The following is a 22,508-nucleotide window of genomic DNA, read 5'->3' as shown; positions in this document are numbered from 1 at the left end:
AGCTTAAACCTGTTCATGCAGATACTCCTGGACTCTAATGACACTATGGTGGCCTTCTTCACCTGATTCATGTTACTAAATGCCTTGGAAATAAAATGATCTTTAAAGTGGGGAAGATGCTTTAGTTTATTGCTCACTAGCTGATTTCCAACCAGACGTACTAAGAGGAGAGAACTTGTCACTAAGGTCCTGAATTCACATTGGGTAGTCAAGGACAGGGATCAGGAGAAAAAACTTAAAATTCAGACTCCTCCCCAATGCCTTCAATTCCCAGGTCAAGAGCAGAGATAAACAACATCTAGTCAGTGACCTAAGTTCACAGCTGCCACCTGAGAAATACCTAAGAGCTGGTTTATTAGGTCTTTAACACCCACTGCCATGCACCCCTCCGGGAAATGGCAGGGCAAGTAAGAATCATCACCCAGGAGACTTGGCTTTTTGTGGTAAAACTCAAATGGTTTCTCTCGCAGAACAGTGAGAACCGCTGCAGTCCTTGGGACTCTCCGTGCCAGCCAGCCATGCTGCCCTCCACCACAGCCTTCCCCGTGCAGGGCAGCTGGGGCGCTCCGGGACGTCCTCTGGTCTTCTCGGTGACATAATTTAACGAGGTCCAATGTACACTACCTGACTGAAAGGCTCAGTGATTTCTGGCGGCTTTAGCACACAGGTCCGTGACACTGGTCTCTTCAGGAAGTATTCGGTCAGTACCTACTCCAGCACTAAGCACGGTTCTAGCAGTAGACAAGACACGCAAGACCTTGGCTGTCATTATCTACAGCGTTGTAGTGGGAGGCAGAAGACCACCATTAGTGCTTCGAGGAACGAAAATGGGGATGAGACCGGATGTGCTTAATGGTGTGCGGTAGATGGGTACCCCAGTGAAGACCAGGCCAACGCGGCCACATTTAAATTGAGATGTAAACGAAAAGGAGAGGCACAAAAACATCTGAGGTCCCAGCAAGGCAACACTCCCCAGGAGGGCATGACCTTCGACACTTAAAGGACAAGTAGACAGTCATTACAGCCAGAACGAAGTGAGCCAGTGGGACAGTCCAGGAGGTGATATCAGAAGAAAGACAGGGTGGCTATGACCAGGGATTGTGGGGTTAATTCCAAGAACAAAGGGAGGCCATGGAACAGAAAACAGAAAAGGGACATGCCTCCATTTTATGTTTTTAATGAGATTAAAACCTAGCTGCTTTGTGGCACCGGCTCTGTGCTGTGAGAGACAGGAGCAAAGAAAAGGGTAGGGATTTGGGCTGAGCTCAAAGTCCGGTCAGCAGGAGGCCTTGTGAGAATCGAGAAATCCAGGGTGACTCCCAGGGCTTTGGCTGGGACAATGGGGGAGAGGGTGGTGCCCCCCAGATGGTCGGGGAAAGGAACATGGTGCAGAGGGGGACAAAGATCCTAATGCGGACATGTGAAGTCTGCAGAGGTACCAAACAGGTGGGGGGAAAAAATAAAGTTCTGATGTCAAATGGGAGTTTCCACGGCTCGAAACTTAAATGTAAAAGCCATCAGGAAACAGAGATTCCGATATGCTCACAATGGGAGATGGGAGGGACTGGCTGCCGAGAGAGCACAGCAGGGGAGGAGACAAAGGACTCAGCACCAAGCTGTCAGGCAGCACTCCAAGCTGGACAGACTCAACTAAAGGGAGGTGCCATCAAGAACGAAAACGACAACCAGGGACACGGGAAGAAACCAACAGTCACCCAGGTTCGTAACTGTCCATATAAATGGTTTAAAACAGTGAAAGCAAGAAAAAGAAGAAACACAGCCCTGTTGAAGGCAGGACAAAGCAGGGGAGAGCGGCCCAGGGAAACAAAAGATGCCGCGGTGACAAACCAAACCCAAGTATGGTCAAGTGTTCAGGGATGGGAGCCGGCAAGGCCAGGGAGTAAGAGGAGAACAGTGTGGGGCACACCGCGTTTTTGGATAACCAGCCCTCAGGGACAGACTGTGACCCAGGCCTGCTCCTACAGAGAGGCACGCCAAGTGCTGCGGAAGGGGCCAAAGACAAAGGACTCCTGGACTGCGAGGGGCCCGATGCTGTACCAGCGACACTGGGTCAGAGTTACTCAGGAAGAGAACTCGCGCTTCCGCTGCAGAGCTCTCTCCCCTCCGGTACAGGATTAACATATGTATATTCACCAATGAAAGAAAACTGGAGGTGACACACCAGCCAGAAGGGCTGAAATGAACAAGTCAGGAAACAAGAAATGTTGGCGAGGATGCGGAGAAAGGGGAACCCTCCCACACTGTTGGTGGGAATGCAAGCTGGGGCAGCCACTCTGGAAAACAGTATGGAGGTTCCTCAAGCCTAGAGTTCCCGGATGACCCAGCAATTTCACTACTAGGGATTTACCCCAAAGATACAAATGTAGTGATCCAAAGGGGCACCTGCACCCCAATGTTCATAGCAGCAATGTCCACAAGAGCCAAACTGTGGAAAGAGCCAAGACGTCCATCAACAGATGAATGGATAAAGAAGATGTGGTATACACACACACACACACACACACACACACACACACACACACACACACTGGAATATTACTCAGCCATCAAAAAAATTGAAATCTTGCCATTTGACGTGGATGGAACTAGAGGGTATTACGCTGAGCAAAATAAATCAATCAGAGAAAGACAATTGTATGATCTCACTCACGTGTGGAATTTAAGAAACAAAATAGGATCATAGGGGACAGAAGGGAAAAATTAAACAAAACAGAATCAGAGAGGGAAACAAACCATAAAGACTCTTAATCATAGGAAACAAACAAGAGCGTTGCTGGAGTGGGGGGAGTGTGGAGTGGAGGGGATGGGGGGATAGGGTAACTGGTGATGGGCATTAAGGAGGGCACATGATGTAATGAGCACTGGGTATTATATGCAACTGATGAATCACTGAACTCTTAATTATATGTTTTTTAAAAAGGGGAAAAAAGAAAACGAGGTGAATCATTTCACTGTATTTACTTTCTTAAAGCAAAATTTGGGAAACTTATTCTGTAATATACTTTAGTCATGGGGGAAATCACACTTACCAAATTTTTTGCAGAAAAGCTGATCTACCATCTTTCGCAATTTAGTGATTCTGGCATACCACTCTTCCTTCACTGTTAAGAATAACAAACATACAACATCCTCAAACTGGTGGCATTACTAAACTAGGTCAATTAAGTAATGAATTTTTTTAAAGTTTATGTATTTAAGTAATCTCTACACCCAACATGGGGCTTGAACACACGACCCTGAGAGGTCAGGAGTCGCACCCTCCACCGCCTGAGCCAGCCAGGCGCTCCTGTTCTAAGATTATTTCTAAGATTTCAGAATGTGTTTCTTAAAAACATTGCTGACACCGAATAAAAAGAACAAATGAAACAATGACAAAATGGAAATTAATAACTCAGTAATTTCACAGGTACTCTCAAGTGTCATGATCATAGCTCGGAAACAGCAGAGTGCAGTTCACTGAACAGTAGCCTGCAGGTGAGCTCCACGATGGTAAATTTAGGGATAGGATAATGCTGGCGAGCCTTCATCACACCAACTCAAAGTGACAGGATTTCCATTTTCTAACCCCACCCCCAGCCCTCTAGAGCTGAGCCAAGTGAAGTAAGAGAACAAGTCACAATTGTATTTCCCTGAAACACGTCTCACAAACAAGTGATGATACCCACAGCTCTGTGCTCTAAGAAGTAAGCCCTTTTATGTCCTGTGGATAATGACGAGGGATGATTCAGTTGACTAATGCAGATGTGGGTTAACACACTGATTCACCGTGCCAGGTAACAGACTTTGTGCCTCAGAAGTAGAATGAGTTTAGTTCTCTCAGTCTTCCCAGCAATGTGATGTTTGCACTTATTTATAATGGATTATTAGGAAGAACATGGGTTTATTCTTCTAGAGAGCAGAGAATATTATTTCGATATTGTGTATTTCTTGTACATAATGTTCTGATTTGACACATTTTTTTAAAGTAACCTCTATGGTCACAAGGGACTCGAACTAATGACCCTGAGATCAAGAGTTGCGTGTTCTACCAACTGAGCCAGCCAAGGACCCCACTATGACACACAGTTTGAAACAAGACTGGAGACCTACCTCCTGAAGCTGGTTTATCAAGCTGTAAGTCTTCACGTGTTGAATTCAGAAGTTCATGTCTGCAAGGTGAGAAAAGTACTAAGTATTTACCAGGTAACAGTTAGCAAAAGTAGCAACTACTAGTACTTATTAGATACTCTGTCGTGAAGACTAGTTTTAAAAAGAAGAGACAATCTGAACTCTTGAGCACAATTAAATCCTCATTTCTGGAGATTTCCAGAGAATAATAAAACCAAATGGTAATTGCAAATTGTTTCATAAGGTGCATCTTGGAACATGTGTCCTTCACGGAAAGAGTTCACTTTGCAACCCAAAGATACCTTATAAAAGTGTAACACCAAAAGAAGAGAGCCACAAAACTTTTTAATGAGATCTTTTAATTTTACATTATACTCAAGACTACCTCACTTCAACACATCTATAAATTGGTTATAAAAATCCTAAATATATTTCAATACTAACACATCTGTAAGATAGATTACATGTTTTTTATTTTGTAATACAAAACTGCCCAGAAAATATAATTTCTAGATAACAGAATTTTTACAATCTAACTTATATAGCCCATCATTCCTTTTTGATGTAATGACCTAAAGTCAGGGGTTGCTGGTAGGGGTGGGGATTGGGTCAGAGACAAGAATGACCCATTTCAGAAATGTTGGAAGCTAGCACAGGATTGAATCAATGGTTATATATAATATTCAAATAATATTAGTGAGTGAGAAATAAAACATTGGCTAAACTCTATAGAATTACCCTTTTAAAACAAAATACATAACAAAATACATACATCAAGACGAACCACCTTAACCATTAGAGAAAGGCTTTAGAAGTCCCCCTCAAGGGGCGCCTGGGTGGCTTAGTCAGTTAAGTGTCTGCCTTCGGCTCAGGTCATGATCCTAGGTCATGATCAGCAGGGAGCCTGCTTCTCCCTCTCCCTCGCGCTCTCTCTCAAATAAATAATGTAAAAAAAAAAAAAAGTCCCTCTCGATGTAGAAGAGGGCTTACCATAACTATAACTAAGTATACTGAAAGGACTTGAAACAGGATGTGCATGGCACAAAGTATCCCATGATGTGCCTGCATTAACATTTAAACATCCAAACACAGTTTTATACACTCGAAGGTTAGCAAATACTAGCAATACTATATATCTGTATATAATAAACTCAGTATAAATATAATTCTATATATTAAAATTCTATATAAATATAACAAACCTATAAAATTCTGTATTTATTTTGCTATTTAAAAATGAATTTAAAATCTCTAATATTAAAAGCATAAAATGACAGTGCAAAAGAGTTTTCTTAAAACAAACTTATTAATGTATCATTAATACATCAAGCAGTGTATGCTTACTGATGGTTCTTGGCTAGTGTCAGGGTTTTAGAACAAGCCCATTGGTTGACAATTCAATTTCATGAGTCCACTAGATCTCAAAACTAAAAATTTATCTGCAACAAGTTTCTCTCTGTGGAGGACAGCTCACTTATTATCTTGAGATCTTAGGTCTTTTTCGTGCTTAATTAAATCTTAAAAGCTGTCATCCCCTTACTGAATACCAATACAGATGCAAGCATGCTTGGTTGTAATCTCTGATCAAAGTAGTTAAATTCCCATTTTTTCAGCACAGTACCAGAGTGTTCCCAAAGTAATGAAGTTGAATACTTCTGCAAATGATAAATACTATTATTCCACTACGGGTTTTTTTTAAGGTTTATTTTATTTGAGAGCGAGCAAGGGAGTGCAGGGGCAGGGGGCAGAGGGAGGCAGAGAAAGAGAATCTTAAGCAGACTCTATGCAGAGCCCAAGGCGTGGCTTGATCTCAGGACCCTGAGATCACAATCTGAGCCGAAACCAAGAGTCAGAAACTTAACCGACTCCGCCACCCAGGAGTCCCTATTCCACTACTTTTATTTACTTTACTTAGTTCAAGAGATGTCAGAAAAAAAGTTTAAAAATCAGTTACAATATGAACACAATTCAAAAAGACTCATTCCCAATAGAAGGACTTAAAATGAAAGCCATGTCTTCAGACTCAGCAGAAAATTAGAGAAAGACAATGACAGCTATACATCAATCACGTACGGGCAAATATTCATGTTCTAGAAGCCAAGTCTGGGCATGACCAAGAAAATCCTGTCCACAGCGACACATTAAGGAGAAAGGAGTAGAGTATCAATGTATCAGTATAATATTTTAGAAAAGCAATACAGTACCAATCAATATCAATAAATAGTGTCTTAAGAGTTATTTATTTATTTAAAGCCATGTCTTTCAGCAGAAGCAAACCCATCGCCACTCCCTGCGGCCCGAGTACCACTTGGTCCAAACCCATGATGGTTTATCCTTCTTGTGCCTGTACCTGGTTGAGGAATAAGCACTTGACAGAATTCTAACCAGAGAAGAGTAAGGCCCCTTCCAAGAGAAACAAAGGTAGCTGCTGTCTCTCCTCTACACCCTGCCTGGCTGTGAAGCCTGGAATTACTGCATCCAGCACACTACTGGCCTAAGGAAACAGCACAAGGAAGGAAGAATCTGGAGAAGAATAAAAGCAGAGCTCCATGTACCAGTTTTAATCATCCTACCTCTGACCTCCTTGTAAGGTAAGCATTTTACTATATGAAGTTGACTGACAAGGATTTTTTTTCCCTTACTGCTGCAGATCCTAACTGCTACCCCACCCTTTCCATGTCAGGAAGTCTCTATTTGGGATGCCTGGGTGGCTCAGGCGGTTAAGGGTCCGACTCTTGGTTTCGGCTCAGGTCATGATCTCAGGGTTGTGAGATGAGCCCCATGTCCAGCTCCACGCTCAGTGCAGAGTCTGCCTGAGGGTCTCTCTCTCTCTCTCTCTCTCTCTCTCAATCTCTCTAAAATAAATAAATAACTCTTAAAACAAGACACTGTTTGTTGATATTGACTGGTACTGTATTGCTTTTTTAAAATATTAAAAATTTTTAATTCTGATTAAATGAATACTCTACTGATACTCTACTCCTTTCTTTAGCAGACTTAGAAGAAAATTCGACAAAGACAATGACAGCTATACGTCAATCACATATGGGCAAATATTCATGCTCTAGAAGCCAAGTCTGGGCATGAACAAGAAAAACCTGTCCACAGCGACACATTAAAATGCGGTAAATAAAATAATATATAACTCAAATTTAATTAAAATACAGCCCTAGAGGTTAATGAACATTTGATAACAGTATAAAAAGATGCACTAAACGAGAACAAAGACAAGAGTCCAAAGAGCGTCTTACTTCTTAATCACAAAACGAATCCTTTCCTTTGCCAGTAATATCCTCTCAAGGCGAGGAATTCCGTAAGTAGATGGCCTTCTAAAAGGAATTCCTTCCGGAAGTCCTTCTACATAAAGATCTTCAACGTGTGACTGGAAAAGAGGGTATGGGATCGTCACAGGGCCTTTGGCTTTTATAGCTTGAGCTTTAAGGATAAAAAGAGAGAGGAAAAATCATTAATTGGCAGGGATTAACCACACAGCTTATACGACAGAGTAATTGAATACGTACTGCTCTGTAACTTTTATAACTTTATCTTTGCTTCTGTTTACTTTAACTGAATCACAAGAAAAGTAATACAAAGGAACTAAAAGGAAAAGAACAACAACGATGCCGGTACTCTAACCAAATCTGCAATCAAATAATGTATTATTTTGGGGGAACGTAGATGCAGCTAGACGATCTACTGAAATCTAAAGAACGTACGATCCAGAAAAACATACCGGTTCACACCAGTTAATACATACAGTATTTACAGGAAATAGTATTTTTCAACGATAAACATTAGTGTAAAAAGGATTTTTTAAATAAAATAACAGAAGCAGAAAATTTTTCTGAATTGTAAATATTCTGCTACAATTTCTTTGTCCAAAGGTAAAATAATGCAGCAGCTGCAAAAGGTCAAAAGCATGGGGAGTCTCAAGATTCAAATATAATGAGAAGACCTTAGTGATTTTATCAAACAAACTACAAAGGGTCAGATTCTCTAAACAACAGGGTACATCTGAACATCACTGGGTATTACATGTATGTTTTCAGGTGTGATAATGGAACTGAGATTAAGACGTGGGGCTCGAACCCACGACCCCGAGATCAAGAGTCGCCTGCTCTACTGACTGGGCCACCAGGTGCCCCTCAACTCCCCATTTTGAAATGTAGACTTCTTAAGAGCTGAAATGACAGGATGTCTGGGACACTACAGTTTTAAAATACGCTTGCATCAAAAAGAGATGGGACAGGAGAGAGAGGGCAAGAAGGAAAATATTGTAATGTTAAAGGCTGTTGAATGTGGGTGATGGATACTTAGAGGGTCTCTGTATCATTTACTTTTGTTTGGAAATTTTCATAATAAAAAGGTTTTAAAAAGCATCGGTTAAGCTCACAATAGAGGCACATTTATAGACAGTATCAAAAATTCCACTGTTAAACCTTCTGATGCTGAGTCAATCGACGACAAATGTTCTAGACTGCAGACACCTATGGCTTTTCTTCCAAAAACTTCTACTTCACGAGCACGGCACCGCTACGGAAGCAGCTTTCTAGTGCGTGTGCTGCAAGAACAGCAGATGAGCTACTGACCTGGCCAGAAAGGCCCTGTAAGCCCCACAGGGAAAGGACCCCCGTGGCTTCCCCTTACTCCCAATTCCTCCCACAGGAATCCCCCTTCATCAGAACAGCCGCCCTTTTTCACTAGTATTTTAAGTCTGTTGGCTAAACATTAATACGTGTACTGAAGTTTCAAGTGGACCACAGTACACACTAATACTGACATTTAACATCCGTTGTTGACATAGTGCATCTGAAAATCCTATTCACGTAACAAAGAAAACATCTTCCTCTAAGGCTATCACCATTGTTTCCACTTGTAAAATGTGAATATTGTTCTTATAATCTCACAATAGTAGGAAAACATTATTTTTTCTTTTTAAAGATTTTATTTATTTATTTGACAGGGAGATACACAGCGAGAGAGGGAACACAAGCAGGGGGAGTGGGAGAGGGAGAAGAAGCAGGCTTTCCGCTGAGCAGGGAACCTGATGCGGGGCTCAATCCCAGGACCCTGAGATCACGACCCGAGCCGAAGGCAGACGCTTAACGACTGAGCCACCCAGGCGCCCCAACATTATTTTCTTATATGCAAAATAATGAAATAAATCACCATCACAACAAAAGCAAAAACATAATTTTTGTTTCCCTTTATGAAAAGCACTGAGATTTTCTAACAGTAAATTATTTTTACTCGAATCTGTACTACAATAAGTATATAGTAACGAAAGTATATACAAAAAGTACTTACTATGTACTTACGCACCAGCTATTACAGACACTATGCTGTCTATCTTATCAAATCTTCCTAACACATCCTGAGAGAGGATGAAGAGAAAGGGCTGAGCATTCTGTCCCCAGGGCCTATAACCTTACCAGCACGGAACAGTGCTGAATATAGAACAAGTTCTGGGAGTTTCTGCTTTGAAGCGGACCAATTAAGATCACAGGGAAAACGCTATGGCTACTGGAGAGGGAGGGCTACTAGGAGAGCCTTAAGGAGAAGTTACTGAATTTACTCTCATTCCGAATCTTCACGGACGGGTCAGCTGTCACCCATGAAAAATGGTACAGGAGCTATCATTTCAAGTTTAGTAAACTAAATAATGCCAGTGTAGTCTATCATTTAAGAACTTCACCCAGAGAAACTCAGTGATGCGGGAGAGCACTCCAAAAAGAGGATTTTCAAGTGAAAATTCAGTATAATCAGCCCATTTTCTAGACTGTTAGTCCACTGCAAAGTTAAGAATCCTCCAAATAAAAACACAGTTCAATGAAGGTTGCTATTTTTAGATGATATATATTTTAGGTAATATATACCAACCGGGGGTAACATGGTGCTTGTTTTTTTGATCACTACCTAAAGGCAGATGTAGGACAGAATAATAAAAGAAAAGGAGAAGACAATTTGTGACCTAACTTAACCAATTATATATCAATTGTCAAGAAAATACGGACACAAGATGAATACTGGACTTAACACAGCAGATGAAGAAAGACTATTATGAAGAAGCTCGTCTTCAATTCGATCTCCAAGATCCTGGACTCTGCAACAAATATGTAAATAAACCCCCAAAGGAGCATGTTGAAGGGTTAAAAGAAATGCTAATTGGTAATCACAGAAAGAAAACTTTCCCAAAGCTTCACAGTAATCTAGGAGACAAGGTTTCTAATACTTGAACAGACACTCTCCACAACCTTCTGATGGACCGATACGTCACTGTGAGAAGTGAACTTTCTTACACTGGATAAAAAGTAACCCAATTGTTAAAAGGCTTATCAACAAACAATTACAAGAATTTCTGAGTTTAGACTTACCATATTTTCTTTCAAACAACTCTTCCACTTGTTTCCGTAGATCAGTAATTCGAGCATTCCATTTCTCTGAAAAATTGAGAGTTTTAAGTTACATCTAAACAATAAATCCCTGTCTGGGGGCGCTATTATATTACAATGACCCAACATCTAAAGACTTATTTTCTACATAATACATCCTAATTTTTTTTACATTAAGTAATCTCTATGCCCAACATGAGACTTGAACTCACGACCCCAACCAAGATCAAAAGTCACACATCCTAGTTTTAATAATCCAACTCCATCTATATAATTTTACTGCTTTCTTAAGAACTTTTCCCTTTTTTGTCCTTCTTAGAATTGGTCCAATGAGAGATTATAAGAGATGTTTTTAAAGTTTATTTTCGAGGGGCACCTGGTGGCTCAGTCAAAAGAACGTCCAACTCTTGATGTTGGGGTTGTGAGCTCAAGCCCCACATGGGGTGTAGGGATGACTTAAATAAAGTTTATTTTCAAAACACTGAGTACCTCTTTTTAGCCTGATAATTTCTAAAAAGGTCAGAAAAGACCAGTCCAATTAAACAGTATAAAATGGAGGCAAAAAAAGAGGAGGTGTCCAAGGTCATTCAGGAAACCTTCTAAAACACGCCTAAATTGTGTAGAAATAAGTATTTACATATAGTTGCACCCTAAAATAGAGTGCTAAGGAATATAAATACATGTAAACTTACTATCTATAAATAAAATCAATTTATATCCAACATTTAATGACTATGACAAATTAAAATACTAAAAAGCTATTTAAAAAATGTAGAAGTTAAATGTTCTACCTATTCAAAATATGGATCGCAAATAAAATTTGCTCCACTAGTATTTTATTAATCCCTTCAAAAAGATACACTATCCACTGGGGCTTGGTTAGATTAGCTGCTGGCAGTTACACAGAACACAAAAAATCAAAGTGGAAAACAGATCTTAAATAAGGAAAGTTTTATTTTTTATAAAGATTTTATTTAGTTATTTATTTGACAGAGAGAGAGAGACAGCGAGAGAGGGAACACAAGCAGGGGGAGTGGGAGAGGGAGAAGTAGGCTTCCCGCCGAGCAGGGAGCCCGATGTGGGGCTCGATCCCAGGACCCTGGGATCATGACCTGAGCTGAAGGCAGCCGCTTAACGACTGAGCCACCCAGGCGCCCCAAATAAGGAAGGTTTTAAAGCTAAGAAAAACGTCTTAATTACTGAGTCATCAAAACACTGATTCAAAGTCTATTAACCGTACTTAACATCAGAAGACACAATGTCTTGTGCTTTGGTCAACTCACACTAAGCTTCAACAATGTCTGTAAGCGTGCTTCAAATTGCCTTGGTTTTCCTCCTGTTAGAATCTAAGGCAGTAATGTATTTTAAAGCATCTCCCCCCCCTCCACCCCTACACACACACACACACACACACACACACACACACACACGAATGGCTCCAAGTTTTAGGAGAAACAGAAAACGTTCAGAAGGAAAGAAAGAAAAGGGGCCTGTATCTGAGGTAGAACCTACCGAAGTTGAACTCCCTCACTTTCCGCTTCCCAGCATTGGCAGGCTCCGTGACTGGTGGCTGGGGGGGCTCGCTGCTCTTTGGTCTCTTGGTAGGTGGAGAATAATCATCATCTTGAAAAAGAAAATTGTCATCACTGGAGGAACAGTCTGAGTGAGTTCTGGCTGCCGTCTGTTCAATTCTCAACATTCAAAAGACGGGGGCCTGTACATCCGTTTGCAGCTGCCCCATCAGTACTTCTCTACGGTCATTTGAGGCCTACTCCTTCCCAGTTACACCTGCAGTTTGCCTACTCTTGAGGGGAGGTGCTCAGGTGAATAGTCCTCATTTTCCTTTGCCTTACTTCATCTTCTTTAGTCTAATTTGAATTACATCCTCCTCAATTTCCCTGCTCCCCTAAATCCTCTCAGCTCGTAAGATTACAGTTTAAGTCTTTCAGGCAAAAGGTTTTAAGAGACAGATACCTACAATTATACAAATATACACGAAAAGGGGGAGGAAATACAGCTTGAAGAGAAAAATATTTCAGCTTATATAAAATCCAAGCATGCATAAACAAGGGAGGGTAGGTAACTTATGTCAAACACTTTTAACAAACACAAAACTTACAGAATTAATGAAATAGGGCTACGTTATTTGTGAAACAGATAATGCTGACTGAGTCAACACAAAACCCAGTAGAAATGAACAAGCAGATATTGAAGTAGAGAATGTAGACTACTTCAGATGTTCGTAGTGCGAGTTCGTGCTACGGTCTTCATGGATATGTCCTGCACCTCAACCCTGCTAGGAAACTTCATCTAATGCTAGAATTAAGGACATCTGGATAAAATAAGAAAAGCTATCAATGTCATCTCTTTTCTAGAACCCTGAAAATGTAACGTGGCACAATACTAAGCTTTCTGCTCAAACATCATCCATAAATTACTAAAAATATCACTTTAAGAAATCTCTACTTGAAACTCAGTATGGGACAGAAAAGAAATAATCACTGTGTTAAAGACAATCACAAAAAGCTGCCATTCAAGTACTACAGATCACTCTTGTAGATAATTTTCACTCTCCTCTCACAGCTCAAGAAATCCGCTCCATGAATGTTGTGTGACTTCACCTTGTCACATGCTCAACAGTGCAGCTGAGATCAGACTCTGAGTGTAACTCTTAGCACCAAACTAGCATGGTACTCTCCAAGAGATAACAAGAAATCCAAATTCGGCCAAATACACAACATTGCCTGGGACAACCATACATAACTTCTATGCATTTTGCATGTTAATCAAGGGAAAATCTGACCGAAGCCTAAAACACCTGTCTGCCATTCCTCTCAAGGAGTCAGAGAACACGACCAGACGCTGTCGCCTGGCTCACTGACTTCGGGTTCTTCCTCTAATGCCATTTGCTGATTATTCTAACCAATAAGAGAAAAAGTCACTAATGTCACCAATACCAGATTAAGTCACATCAGGACCCATTTATGAGCTGGGAGACAAAAATGCCATGTTCAGGGGATACTGGGAAATGTTATCATATGAACAACTTACAACACTCTTTCACGTGTTGACTGCCACTGTAGAAACCCTTCCTCAAATCCAGAAAAAAAAGAAATCTATTGTAGAAGATTTAAAAATTACAAACTACTAGTAAAATAAAATTTGACCGTGTCATGTGGGCTTATTAAATTACTACAAGGATTAGTGGTCAAATGGCTGTAAAAACGGTCAAAACACTATAAAAGATTATCAAGTAATTAAATTCAACCTATAAAGACACATTTGGGAAAACATATGAGGTATCATTAATACATTTACCCTTCCATTCTGAAAATGTACTGGGAAAAAACAAAACAACTTTTTCCATTTCCAGATTTTTAGAAGCCTACGAGTATTTTTATGCTAGTCTGCATAAAGTAAAATGAAAGACACTCGTTTCACCTAGGAATAGTGTCAAACCATTTTTGCTTTATTTTAAGTAATCTCTACTCCCAACGTGGGGCTCAAACTCATGACCCAAGATCAAGAGTGGCGAGATCAGACCAAGCGTGGCATGCTCTACCGGCTCAGCCGGGAGCCCCGTGTCAAAGCATTTTAAATGCTTAATGTTACCATTTCTTTACAAACATTAAGCAATGACATTAAAAACAAAAGTACTTTCCCTGTGGGTCATTATTTAAACTGTTAACTGAAGTACATAAAACAAAAAGAGTATAAAATTAAGAAGACAAGAGAGCTGGAGGGTGGTAATGAAGAATCCCAGCAATCTATTATATTCATCTCAACTATAAACTCTTTGAAACTGAGGCCCAGGGGAAAGGGCAAGAGAGCTTTTCTTTAAGTGTCAAGACTGCTTCAATCAGTCCAACTTTATTTTGCAACGTAGAGAATAGGATAAACATATTTATATTATAAAAGTAACCTCATTAACCATAAACAAAAAAGAACAAAGACAAATCTAGGCGAGTATGTGCAAACAAGACAAGCGATTGATCAGACTGTAATATATTAAAAAGTGGTTTCCCATTTCTCTCCAGGGACAAATAAGTTTAATCTATAAATGTGAACAAATACAAAGAGATGTATTATTTGTGGTAACAAAATATCACACCACACATTCTAGTAAAAGACTAACCCACTTCATATATTTACTAATCAATCTTTGGGTGTTTTAAATCCTGTGAAACGTGGAATGAAATCACAAGGACAGCTCTGAACTTCCATAGTCTTTTCCACTCTTTGCTGCAAAAAACTGTCATTTCTTTTGCAAAAGTATGAGAAAATGTTATTCTTGACCTCAAAATCCTTGCCACAAAGGATCAAAATTGCATCTCTGTAGCAAAACTATCACATAAAGCTCTAAGCATTTGCCTCTTGTGACCCTCAGGTCTGGCAGACCAAATGCTGTCATTCTAATTATCACGGCGTTTCCACATTAGAAGCAACCACTTTTGTGTTAGAGACACCTATTTCAGGAAGCTTCAAATTCAAGCTCAAACTAAAAATGTTTACATCATCAATGCTAAAAGCTTTTAAGATAAATTTCAAAATATTTTAACGTGCACAAGTTGTTATGTGGTAATAACTAAGAACTACGCTATCAGTACGAACACAAGCACCCACACTTTGAGAAAAGGCAGCTACTGTCCCTAACTCAAAGAAAAGCCCGTTCTCTTTTTTGCAACGTATTTACAAATATACCTACAGGACAGCACAGACTTCAGAGCTAAAATTTATTACGGCATCCTGAATGCTGAATGCATTAACAGAATATGAAACAAATTTTCTGGTACTTTTATTTGCAACACAATCCAATAGTAATATTTTACAATCTGACACCTATCTTTTAAAAGTCAAAATAAACTTGACACTACATCCCTTTTGAAATTATGCACAGCCATGAATTACCCTACACATTTCAAATTAATGGATGGCAGTTTTCATCCATGGATCCAGGTTCCAACTCCTCTAAAACTCTAATTTCTACATAAACAACTGGAAGTTCATTACGTGACTCTTCAGCAGCTATAAAATTCAAAACACAAAAAATTCAAATACTAACCTACTCAATCATCCAGATTCTATGAACGTGCCGGTAACATTTCTAAGATGAGCACAATAATTAAACAATTATGAACAGCAAAGCCTACTTATTGACTCTATTTTCAGAACTCACTCTGAATTCACCCACTTTTATCTCCACTGCCTTGGTCCTGTTCTAAAACACCTAGCCTTGGGCCCTGGGTAACCACACCCAACAGCCTTCTGCGCTGGTGTTCTTGCTCCACCCTGCCTGCTCTCGGTCTTTCATAAAGCAGCCTTGTTTCTTCAAAGGGAAGGACAGAACCTGTTGCTCCTTGATCAAAACCCTCCAGTGGACTTGCTTATCTGGTTCATGCCTAAATCCTTACTACCTCGTACAGGTCCCAAGGCACAGACAAGGTGCGTGGTATTTGCGCAATGATTAAATGAATACTTGCAAAGTGCAGTCCTCAAGTATAAGCAGCAGCCAAATACTGACGAAGGTCCTATGCATGAATGTCACAAAAAGGATTCCAACAGAGGATGACAAGTAATCCAGCTACCGAAGCTCTAACAGTGTTCTCCGACGACGGTCCACGTGCCAACTATGTATAGAAGTGCACCTCTGTGTGGAAGTATTTATGTGTTTCCATGTACAGGAGAAAGAAAATCTACTACTTCAAACACAGTTTTACTTAAGAAGATGAAGGATTAATTTCTTTTTTTTTTTAAGATTTTATTTATTTATTTGAGAGAGAGAGCATGAGATGGGGGAGGATCAGAGGGAGAAGCAGACTCCCTGCCGAGCAGGGAGCCCGATGCGGGACTCGATCCCGGGACTCCAGGATCATGACCTGAGCCGAAGGCAGTCGCTTAACCAACTGAGCCACCCAGGCGCCCCAGAAGATGAAGGATTAATTTCTAAATGCATCTCTTTACAATCAATTTAAAGAAAAATCTGGGGTGAAGAAACAAACAGGAGGTTAGGCCACAGCACAACGGACATGTGTGAAAGGCTCAGGTTTGGGAACCAATGTCCTAAAAAAAGTACATGATCAGAGAACCTCTTCTGAAGCACAAAAGATCCCTTTATTACCATGCCCATGACAGCTATATCAAACAATTCTGAAATAAGATTTTCTCTGCATGCATCAAAGACCTGTCAGCTGTCTGATTTTACCCCCAAATGTGGGCACAGTGTTCACTAAATTAAGGCAAGTGTGGTCCTCTTATTCCAAAGGCGAGTTCCCAAACCTCAGTCACACAAGGGGGGAAGTGTGTACCACTGACTTCAAAGACAAAAGGATCACCATGGACCGGCGAGCACAACCCCGAGCACACACCACCAGCAGTGGTAAAGATTAGGATCCAGATGACGTGTCTGCATCGATGCCAAATTAGCCTCTTTGCATCTCCACACGATTTCAAATACAGAGATCAATGATAAAGTGCTGTGGAAAAATCTAACAAACTTACTTGATGACAAGTTCTTTTTTTTTTCTTTTGTATACTATTTGGGAAATGCAGAAAGATATAATGGGAGAAAATAAGTCATCCCAAGCAAACAGGATTATCCTCATTTAGCTTCTTTTAAGCTTTCTAGATACAATTTTCCTTTTAAACTTGCTTTGTTCATGAAAGGCAGGGATTTTTCAATCTCAAAACTTCTTATAGTAAGGGTCTTTTTTTCAGGTCACTTACTTAAAACCAAACTGAACAAAAAACCACCCCCCTATTTCAATGTTTGTGTATTTTTTTCTATTATGAGGATATACCACATTTTATTTTTCTCACTATCGATATTTAACTAGTTTCTACAATTTTGCAATCATCTTTCCAGAAAAAATATACAATACACTTATCAAACAGATGTGTATGTAAGTTCTCATTAGATGTGCATGTAAGTTCTCATTTGACCTTCCTTGTTAATATCACACTTAACAGTTTACCTTCCTTCAAAAAAACCTGGCATTTCACTGCTCTTCTGAACATAAAGACATTCTACAACTTGTTGATAAATTCAGCTGGGTAAAGCAAACTTCTGGCACTGTCTTAAGATTCAAAGAAACAGGATTTATCACTCTCCTCCAAAGAATCAAAAATGAAAAGACTGACACACTTTAGGTTTATGATCCATTTATTTCATGATTATCTTCAGAGGTCTTGTGCTATAAAAGTATTTATTTTCTAAGCAATTTTAACAGCCTTTATCTGCTTTAAGCGTTCATAAATCCACTAAGTTACTAGTCCTATTTAAAAGTTTTATTCTAGGGGCACCTGGGTGGCTCAGTGTGTTAAGCGTCCCTCTTGGTTCCAGCTCAGGTCATGATCTCAGGGTCATGAGATTGAGTCCCACGTCGGGCTCGCGCTGAGTGGGGAGCCTGCTTAAAATTCTCTCTCTCGCTCTGCCCCTCCCAACCCCTGCTCTCTTTCTCTCATAAAAAAGTTTTATTCTAATTATTTTAATAATCATCTATTTTTCCTATCTCTACAGAAAGGACAAAGTTCTAAGGGTGCATAATAGTTACATGCTCTTAAGATGTCCTTCTCTGATAACTGAGGTTTCTAACTAAAAAGCAATTAAATTTGAGTATTTAATGCTGACTACAAACAATTCAAAATTGCTTTTAGGTTAGTAAAATTATATTAATGATACAAGAAATATGTATGTGATATTGAGGTATTAACACATGAAGTATGAAATAAATTTTCATGAGAATCATCAGCTATATATATATATATATATATATATTCAGAAGCAATGAAGACAAACATTTTGAATAGTATGAAATAGCCAAACATGATAAATAACAAATGACAAAGGAGACAGGTTATTAAAAGAGAGAGAGATCAAATTAAGAAAGGTTAGGCTGCAGGAAAAAACAAAACACGAAACAAAAACACACAAAAAAAATCCCCAAAACCTGAAGTACCAAGATGTGTGGTTGGGAAGGGGGAGGGGGGACAGACCTATGGAAATGTGATCTATGTGTATTTTAAATGTCTGTTATAATGTTGTATGCTGAAAACATCTACATAACTTTGCAAAACTATATATACATGTGTATTTATATATAAAATTACCTTTATGTGTATACACAATAAAATGACATCTACCCGAGTTTAGGGACTTTAGAACAGGGCGAGGGGTGGTGGTGGTAAAAAAACCTCCATATAGTGCCATTTACTGTAGTGTTTCAATATTTTACCTTAGGAAAGAAGTACTGCGGGAGGGGGGGTACCTTTGAGAGGTATAGTGTGAGACATTAATTGAAAAGGAAAAATATCAACATGCATTTAGTAGTTATTAAATATGAAAAGTGATACTGTTAATAATCCCATTAGCTGGATTTATACATAACTCTGGTCCATCTGCATTCATGCGGTACCTTGGGAGACAAAATTAGGTTTGAAGCCACTTTAGCTAAAGATATTTCTTAAGAATCTATTTGTCGCTACTGCTTCAAAAGTTGTTTTTAAAGAGATTCTGCATTAGCCTTTCATAGTTTTCTAGGGGCAAACGTGAAGAAAGACAAACTAACTCTCCACACTTTCCCTTCCGTATCATTGAGGTACTGGTTAGCTCTCTTCTATCACGACCCAACCACAGGTTCTAAAATCTGTTCTCATGTGCATCACGTCTGGTCATAGTTTTCATTTATTTTCGATTCCCGGTGACAGAAAAGGATAGCTCGGTCCACCCGCAGGCCACCGCTCGAGCTCACGGCTTGCTTTGTTGTCTAGAACTCCCAAAGCACCGGCTGCGCTGCTGGGAAGTGGGCTGCTTTGGTCACAAATACACATATATGCTTCAATTCTTCTCACAAGTTTCCGTTAAGAATGAATGAAATGCATACTTAGCAATGTGAATGTGACAAAGAGTTTTATGACCAGAAGTAAATTTTTGGAATCAAGGCTTTTAGGTAACTAACCTTCAATAGTCACCTCAACTTCGGGGTCCTCACTTGTTTCTGAAGGGACATGCTGAGTAGAATCTTGAAAAAAATAAAATTCTAAAATGACATTCATTATAAAGCACTTTCTGTATGTTCCAACATTTCACTGATTTGTTACTCCAAAAGCAGCCTACAAGAAAATTTTTACTGGCATTTGAATTCAGCTCACAGTTGTTAGGTTAAAATATCTGACCCTTTTCATTGCAAACAGGGATAAGAGAAAACAAAAAGAAAACTCTGGGACAAACTATTTGATAATACCAAGTTACTTGCATTAAGCATTGATGGACTCAAAAACCTCAGATTTTAGAAGAAGGAGAATATAATGCTGTCACTATTGTTTTCCTGCTGTAACTAGAAAATGCTGGGATAGACACAAAGGCTTTCTCTTTTGTTTACTATTTCCCCTCTCCTTTCAGAAATCCTAGGAGTGGTTTACATCGTTAAATAAAACCACAACCAATGTTTTGCTTTGGGGACCTTCATATCAAGACAATGACTGGGACAGATGCATACAGGACTCTATCCCCTAACTTGATACGGACTTAGATATTTTATTTATATTTGTGTTACTACACAAAACAAATGTACATCAGAATGTTAGTGCTGGAAAGCTCAGCTAGAGAGCATCCTCATCAACTCTCTTCATTTTGTAAAGGTTGAGAGATTAATTGATTTGCCAAAGATCATGTTCACTTGTTAGTAAAGAAATAAAGACCAGAACCCAGGTTCGACTCAACTCTGTTCATACAGCAACGTGACAATAAAAATCTCAAACATCAAGTATTTCAAAGCCTAGTCATCAGATCCCATTGTGGACTATGGAGCAACGCAGACTGCCTGAAGACTGCCTGGGCCCGGTGTGGCCTGCACACAGGTAGCTCCCTGGTGCACGGAGATCGCCTATCTAAAATAGAGATGTTGTTACAGAGGAAACATCTATTACCTCCACACAGTAAAACATCAGGGAAAAAAAAATCATCCACACTATTTTCTATAAAAAGTTCTCAAAAAGAAATGTCAAATATTGTTGAAAATAAGCATCTCGATATTTTTTGCAAGAAATGTACTTCAGTTAGAAACCCTAATTCTAATTCTAAAACTGAATTTGGAAAGCTTAGCCAACATTCCAGGGACCTTAAGACCACCTTCTCCTCAAAAGAGGGTAGAAATAAAATTAATGACTTTAAAAAGTTACATAAAAAAGCAAATGTAAGGAATAAAAATTTATCGTATAGACTCCCTTTTTATTCCAGGGAAAAAAGAAACACAACATGACCAGTTTATGAGAGAAATCATAATTCTAAAACAAGATTCAGATACCTTATGCCAGTCATTTTCCTTGGGAGAAATCTACAAGAATTCTCCCGGAGCTACATAAACTGCTGAGAAATAGGAAGCCATTCGGCAAGATAACAGTTTCACTTAGGATTGCGAGAATTTAAAGAGCCGTACCACAGTTAAGTATTTCCTCAATGCCACAATTGAAGGAGGATTGGCTGAGAAACAGAAAAAGGAGTTCCATAGGGTAGTTGTGGGGATAAAAATAATCAGAGAGAAAATCCCTCCTTTATTAATCTTATGTGGAAATACTACTCTAAAAAATGGTACCATTAAATAATATGTTTAAGAACGAAATACGAACAGAAGCCAGTCATATTTTTAGGTCTAAAATACTGAAGCCATTCTTTCTTAAGGGATCCTTAATATGGCACAAGACGATCAGGATAAAAGGGCAGTATTTTGCATCATGAAGAGTTTTACTTACCACTTCCGTTTTCATCCCCACATGCTTTATTACTCAGTAGAGTAAAATATGTATATTACATCTTAGGACTAAAAAAATAAACCTGTTGGCTAAGAAGGCATACCAAAATAATCATCTTTCTGGTTCCAAATAAGGTGTTTTATGGGTAATATTTAATAGAGAACAAACACAATACGAATACTGCAAATTAAAAATCCCTTTATATCTAACCTTCTGCTGGTACTTCCATTTCTGTTCCTTCATTGCCTTCTGAAGAATGATGGCTTCCTAAAGAGAAAATAAACCACATATACTATACCAGTAAAAACTTACATTGAAAGAAGAGAAACTAGGCAAAACTGCAAATAATTTAACACTTAACCATACAACATATACAAACTGATTAACTCTTTCGCAGTTAATTCCAACAATGTGATCTAATTCAGAAAAACATGTAACACTTCTATTTGAAAGCACAAAAAATTATTTTAAAATGTAAATAGATAAAATAAACCTAAGTCGGTTTGGGGATTTAATATTATTTACTGTAACTATACAATATAATTACTGATAGATGTTGGAATTTGAGATACAGAACAATTATGGTTCAAGGTACCATGCTCATCTGTCAATGACGCACACACAAAAACACAAATCAGAGTAAATGCTATCTTTGCTCACAGACTATTAATAAAGTCTACATAAACAAGTTCAGGTTTGGCTGTGAAATGTTTCCTGCTTTCCATTTTTACAATGGCGGAAGCTATGGAAACTCAATCCCCATTATTTAATCAAAGTTGTACTAAAAGGAAACTCGTAAGTTAAAATTTAAGATACTACCTTTAGTCTCAAAAGCATTTTAATTCAGGTAATATAATCTGCCTGCTTCTAAAAACTGGAACATAAAGCAATGTATCAGGTTAGGCAGTCACAAGGTAAACAGGCTCATCCTACTAGAGCAGAAGTTTTACTCATAAATAGGAAAGAAGTAATCTACAACATTAGAGAGCCACTTAGGATTAATTGCCCAAACTGCCCCAGAATATTCATCCTCTGTCCTTAAATGTCTGAGCTGCAAACATGGAAAAAGCTGCAAATCACTGCCTTCGTGTATCAATAAACTATATTACCTAGGAGTAAGAATAAATCACACAGGGGAAGCAAAATCCAATCTATTTGGTCATCGACTGATAACTGAACTCAGAAGCTATACTAACAGTGTGACCCTCAGACATAGGTTTTAAGTATATTTTATCTTGATTT

The 22,508-nt window shown here is 39.1% G+C and overlaps 1 protein-coding gene across 7 annotated transcripts in view; it reads right to left on the bottom strand.

The window, feature by feature from the left end:
* The window catches only part of GTF2I (general transcription factor IIi), a 106,898-nt gene that overhangs the window by 26,203 nt on the left and 58,187 nt on the right, over nucleotides 1–22,508 (bottom strand). For 3 of the 7 annotated variants that reach the window (XM_036112608.2, XM_036112611.2, XM_036112613.2), the window contains 7 exons: nucleotides 21,477–21,533; nucleotides 19,475–19,537; nucleotides 12,033–12,143; nucleotides 10,503–10,568; nucleotides 7,380–7,563; nucleotides 4,111–4,169; nucleotides 3,051–3,122 (listed from right to left, as the gene is read on the bottom strand). In XM_036112608.2, coding sequence (XP_035968501.1) covers nucleotides 3,051–3,122; nucleotides 4,111–4,169; nucleotides 7,380–7,563; nucleotides 10,503–10,568; nucleotides 12,033–12,143; nucleotides 19,475–19,537; nucleotides 21,477–21,533 — 612 coding nt within the window. Of the gene's footprint in view, nucleotides 1–3,050; nucleotides 3,123–4,110; nucleotides 4,170–7,379; nucleotides 7,564–10,502; nucleotides 10,569–12,032; nucleotides 12,144–19,474; nucleotides 19,538–21,400; nucleotides 21,534–22,508 lie in introns of those variants that run through there. The other 4 variants (XM_036112614.2, XM_036112615.2, XM_036112616.2 and 1 more) reach the window with 2 other exon arrangements.

This window comes from Halichoerus grypus, chromosome 6 (assembly GCF_964656455.1).
Source record: "Halichoerus grypus chromosome 6, mHalGry1.hap1.1, whole genome shotgun sequence".
Classification (NCBI taxonomy): Eukaryota; Metazoa; Chordata; class Mammalia; order Carnivora; family Phocidae; genus Halichoerus; species Halichoerus grypus.
This window is presented reverse-complemented; position numbering and strand designations above follow the sequence as displayed.